The following is a 6,000-nucleotide window of genomic DNA, read 5'->3' as shown; positions in this document are numbered from 1 at the left end:
AAGTCAAACTTTCCCTGAGGTGGATGATAAAGTTCGTAGTTTATTATCCTTCTCAAGACAATAAAAATAAAAAGAGCACAAAAACAAAACAAATCCATGTCGTGCTCATGGACGTTCCCTTGGGGTTTCCTCCGAACCTGCAGCCCTCTCCAGAGCTCCCGGTGCTCCCGGTGTCCGCTCCATTGTCTTAAAAAGTGATCCTCTCCCAAACCCTTGGATCGGGCCCTCCTCCAATCAGCGCCCCCGACTGCCTCCAAACGTCCCAGCGGAGGAGCGCATTGGCCGCCCATGCGCGTCTGTCAAGATTCCGGGCGGCGTGTGGGAGGAGCTGGGTCCGAAGGGTGAAGGGAGGGCTGGCGGCTTTTGGAGGCGGTGCGACTGTCAATTTGGTTCCCTATTCTCGTCAAATGTCGCCCGTTGTTGCTGTTGAGTACAAACCGAGACGACCGCGGGAGCCGAGCTCAGTCAGAGCGACGCGCCGCGCGCTGACACACGGCCGCATCTCCTCCCCGCGTCACGCGGAACCGCAGCGCAAGTTCGCTCTCCTTTTTTTTTTTTTGGGGCACTTTGGCATCGATGTGCTTTGGAGGAGAAGAGGAGTAATATTTCGGGTATCGACTTGTAGCCAAACGCTGGGTTGTTTGGAAACACTTCTGTTCTCCCCATCAGCGGCGTTAGGTGTTTCTTTCTTTTTTGGGGGAGTCGGGGGGGATCCACAAACTGTGGCTTCACCGCCTCGAAGACAGCACGCGAGACTGGGCACGGTGGAGACTTGTTGCGCGCATCTGGGGAGCGCACGAGTCCAGTTTCTCATTCACGTCTCCTGTAAAACCTGCGCGTGATGCTCTGATTTCAGCGGCGAGTGCAGCGGTGAATAATGACCTGTGGAGACCAGGGCAGACCGACAGCCTGAAGTCAGCGCGGCTCGGTGCTCACTGACTATGAGAATCTGTTCATAATTAATTAAATTGGGGCGATTAGTTTCCTCCTGTCTGTCAGAGCTGCTGCGGAGGAACCCAAACAAACCCAGTTCTGCTCTAAATGGCATCCACGCGCAGCCGAGGCAAACTTTATTCGAGTCAGAACCGGAGACTTGATTGATTTGTTTTTTTCCTCTCCCGGTGTTTCTTCCATCGAGTCCTCCGCCTCTCGCGGACATGTCTGAGCGCGATGGAAACGGAGACGGGCTGAGCGGCGACGGCGCGCCGGACTTCATCCCGCCGAGAGTGTCCCGCGGCCAGCGCAGCGGTGTCATCCTCCCCGGTGGCGGCCAGGACACCGACGCCGTCCTGCTGGATTCCGTGAAGGCAGCACCTCGCCGGAGCAGCATCATTAAGGTAAGAAGACCTGACGTGATGGTGCCGCCCACCCCCAAGTGCCCTTTGCATTTCATCCGTGAGTTTTTCCCTCAAGTGGATCACTTTTGGTTCAAGATGGCCAACTAATGGTGTTAAATAGCATCTCAGGGGACACCGTATTCTTGGCAACGGTGTCAAAGCATTCAACAAGTACTACGCCTCTCACACGACAGCAGTTTATCTTGTGGCCCGTGCGCGTCCACCAATCAGCTGCAGGTTCCCAAGCAGCCAAACCACATTCTTGGATGATGGCTCAGCCGATCCAAGTGAAACCCAACTCTTGGACTCCTGGGCCTTTTTTTCTTTTCTTTTCTTCTTCTTCTTCCGTGTGACAGTAAAATGCTTCTGTTGCTGGAAGGGGATTCATAACACATTCGCTAAAAAAAAGATCCTTATGGATTATGTCCCCCCCCCCCCCCCTTATTAGATTGATCTTTACGGATTACATACCGAGAGGGTGCAGAAACGATGGTTCTGTTGGAATGTGTGAGACACACTGCGGATGAACTTAATCAAAATATTACTTGCGCAGATCCTTTACTTGAGTAGAAGTACCAGTACAGCAGTATGATAATACTTCCCATACGAGTAAAAGTCATGCCTTTAACATCTTTTAAGTAAAAGTGCACATGTATAATCAGCTAGATGTATTTAGGGTACTTGTTCTGGACATAAGATGTCCTGTGTGACTGATGTATGAGGTCATATATGACTATTACATTGCTAATGCATCAGTGTGTCAGCAGCATGGAGCCAGATTTAATTATGCTGTTTCGGTATGTTGGTTCAGTGGTTCTCAAGTCAAAGAGTCGGGGCCCCTCCCCAAAGGGTCACCAGATAAATCGGAGGGGTCAAGACATGATTAATGGGAGCGGAGAGAAGAAAAACCAAACATATATATTTATTTACGCTGTTATTTGGAAAGTAATGGTTACTTTAAACCCTCTGGGCCTCAGCTGAGGCGTTTACATGGGACATCGGAGAAGTCATAAAGCGCTTTACTTTAACCACGATTTAAAACAGTTCAGGACTTTAAGCAAATGACAGCAGGCAAGCACAGGAAATAAGACCCTGTGCTAAAAGATATCAAATAGTGTTTTGAGAAGTGATTCTGCACGTCTCAGACCCTTATTGTTGTATTTATACACAATACATCACACGTTGTTTTCGGTAGCTCAGTGGGGTAAGGGGGGGGCGTCCTGCAACCCCAAGGTCGTCGGTTCGATCCCCGCCCTCCTCCCCATTGGTTGCAAGTCGAAGTGTCCATGAGCAAGGCACTGAACCCCACTGCTCCTTAATAACTAAGGATGGGTTAAATGCAGAAAATACATTTCGTTACCTGTACTCTGTGCAACGACAACAGATTGAATCCAACAAGGGAGCGTTACCTTTGTTGGTGAGATGTCTGAACACCTCCGCTCCAACTCAGGTGTCAGTCGATCGAAGGAAATAGATTGACTCTTTCATCGTCGTCTCACACATGCCGCTGATATCACGCTCCATATTTCACGTCGGCGGGGGAGGTGTCGATTATTCTTTTCTCCAGCCCCTCGTCCGCACTGCACGGACCGCCCGGCGAGCCCCATCTGGAGGGCCGAGCTGAACAGAGAGTCCCTTTGACTGCTGCAGGGGAGGAAGTGGATGAAAGGATGGACGGATGAGTGGAGTGATGTCAGTGACAGGCGCTGTCCTCCGTGACAGCCGGCGCCGGGTATCGATACCTCTCGGGATCCCCGTGATGTGTCCGATTATTAATGACAGTCAGCTCCTTGGACAGAGTTTTAGTTGAAGTAAGATTAGTTAACAGTTTTGAGGAATGAGTAATCGTTTGTCATTTTTAAGAAGAATTTAAAAAAACTTGATTATATTCAGTTTTCTATGATCGTGACTAAATATTTGGGTTTGAGGCTCGGGTAAAGGAAACGGTTTGAGCTCTGATTTTAATTTTTTTTTTTTTATTCATTACATTTTTCACATTTATTTCCAATTTTGAAGACGAAATGTCTTCGATTGATTGAGAAAACAATCCTCAGATTAACAGATGGTGAAATTGTTTAAATTCAATCTGAAAATGGAATAGTCTCACTTTTTGTGCAGGGAAATATTCTAAATATATATATATATATAACTTGTTTTTGGACATATTTTAGCCTAAAGGACACACACACACACACACACACACACACAGCTGGAAAGGTACTCTAATTCATGGGTGTCCCACATGGGTTATTGTGTACCAGGAATTAGAGAAATCACCAAAAGCAAGTTCAAAGGTACAAATGAAACCGCCAACCAAGTGCATACTGATTTCTTGGTAAAAAGTCATTTTAATTTCAGAGATGGATCGGAGCTCGAGGACAAAGTCAGGAGTTAATTTGTATGTATTCTCTCACTCTCGCTTACTTAAAGGGACTTTAACTGAGGTAACCAGGAGAAATGAAGGAACAGGTCTGCGTGTGTCTGAGACTCCCACACATGCCATGTTACCGTCTGTATACACACACACACACACACACACACACACCCCTGTTTGTTCAGCTCACCCCATTACCATTACAAGTATAATTGTACTTACATTGTGACATCGGATGAACAGTCTCAACATTTAGCAATTTTTAAATAATCAACCATGCATACTCATCAACAAAGTAGTCCGATGTGTGTAAATTTGTTTCTTTGTCATACATGACAGCAAACTGAACATTTTAAAGGTTTTAGAGCGGCAAATAAACAAAGCAAACAAACAGAAGACTTAACGGTGGCCTTGGAAAGAAATTGTAAATGTGGTCCGTTCATAATTTCTGTGATGCTTTCAGAGACTTATTGAATAATTTAATAAGTTTATTGATAGATTAGTTGCAGCCCGAGTTGGTGATGTGGAATATGTGCTGAGAAAATTCTCAGAAATACTTCGTGGGCTAAATGGCCCATCTTAAAATCAATTGGAGTCTTTGATGAATACATTATAAAGGAGCTTAAAAAGAGTCTTTGTACACTATTGTACGGTTGATAAAGTAGAAGGACGCAGACGGAGAGAGACGGCATGGCGACAAAGACCGAAAACGTTTTGTAAATGCGTTATCTCCCCCGAAACCCATCATTTTATAACCTTTAAAATGTTCTTTTTTTAATCAAAGAACCAGATTGTTGCTCATCTCTCGTTCTGATGAATCACCCGGGAGAGTTTCACGCTCGCAAAGCTCCGACGGCCGGTCACCTCTTGACCCCCGATGCCAGAAATAACCCTCTCTTCTTCTCTGGTGTTAATAAGAAAGTAATTACATGTGCTTGGCTGGCTTTAGAGGAGAGTCTGGTGCTCCAGGAGGTTGAGCCGGGCGAGCGATGAAGCAAAACTCCAAATGATCATTTTCTCTCTCGCTAATGCAAATTGAGTTGGGAAATCGGGTGAAACCTGGAATATCGTTTTAATAGAGAAATGTGCTGTTTGAGAGCATTTCTCCCCCGAAATATCCGAAACTAAATGAAACTTCGGTTTGAAAATTCCTCTTCTGAGTTTCACTCTTTCATGCATTGTTATTCACAGCCTGGAGGAGCGCGTTTTAAAGGGACGTTAATCTCAATCAATTTAAACACATTAGTGCTCGGGCTGTTTTTATTAATTGCCGCCCCCCTGCCCCCCCCGGATTAACATACGAATGAACACACACACACACACACACATTTTTCAGGATGGGGCTCAGAGGGAGGCATCGTTGGATGTCTCTCTGACATGCCGATGTGCAACCTGGTCTCTCTCTCTCTCTCTCTCTCATGTGTGTGTTTGGAGAGTCAATGTTTCACCGTGTTTCGTATTACTAGAGGGTTTCCAGTCGCCACCGAGTTCCCTGAATATTAAAGATTTCGGAGAGGTAATCCCGGATGATCTAATCTTGTGGACATTAGATGGCGCGATCCTGAGGTCTGACTGGACTACATCTTCAGTGCAATAGATCTTCTTAACTCAGAATTTCATTCATTTTGCACACCTGTATGCATGCAATTCACATTTTATATCGAAGTTACTGTGAGGAACTGATCTCGATGTCATACTGATGCATCCATATGACATGGAAAACTAAACCAGACCGTCAGAAGGAAGATTTCTACAGTATATCGCCGTGTTATCGCGGGGCCAGCTGACGGGAAGGGAGCCACGGGAGAAACAACCAGATCCCATGTTGGGCGAGACTCTCGGACCCTGCTGCAGTTAAACAAAGGGTTTTCTAAAAGGTCTCTGGAGCTCGAATTGGAGTTTAAAAAAATGTGCTGCCCATCCAAGTAACGCTGAGACATTTCAATGAGTGAGTGATGCTGGTGGTGCATCCTCTGGGGACCACACACACACGTCGTTGAAATCCAACAAACAGTTGTGGAGGTATTTCAGCCTGAAGAAAAGGGTCAACAGCCCGACCAACTGGTTTTCAACCGGTCGGTTATCTCTTCTTTTTTCAAATCATCGTGAGCTGAAGATCAACATCACAGGCCATGAAAGTGAAAACAAATCCAAAGTGCACAGATGTGCCTCCGCTCGGTTGAGGAAAGTCATGGAAATGTCATGGAATTTCACATCAAGTGGGACAAAAATAAACTCATATTCTCAGAGCCATGTGGGCTTCCAATCCCACTCTGCCTTCCTTCTCCT

At 46.2% G+C, this 6,000-nt stretch overlaps 1 protein-coding gene across 1 annotated transcript in view; it reads left to right on the top strand.

Annotated features, from left to right (window-relative positions):
* The first annotated feature begins 444 nt into the window (after positions 1–444).
* Positions 445–6,000, top strand: part of plcl1 (phospholipase C like 1) — a 66,198-nt gene continuing 60,642 nt past the window's right edge. Inside the window, exon 1 of the mRNA XM_056436020.1 lies at positions 445–1,337. Coding sequence (XP_056291995.1) covers positions 1,158–1,337 — 180 coding nt within the window. The 5' untranslated portion in view covers positions 445–1,157. The remainder of the gene's footprint in view (positions 1,338–6,000) is intronic.

Source organism: Pseudoliparis swirei, chromosome 2, assembly GCF_029220125.1.
Source record: "Pseudoliparis swirei isolate HS2019 ecotype Mariana Trench chromosome 2, NWPU_hadal_v1, whole genome shotgun sequence".
Lineage (NCBI taxonomy): Eukaryota > Metazoa > Chordata > Actinopteri > Perciformes > Liparidae > Pseudoliparis > Pseudoliparis swirei.
Note: the sequence above shows the minus strand (reverse complement) of the source record. Positions and strands in the feature narration are given on the sequence as shown.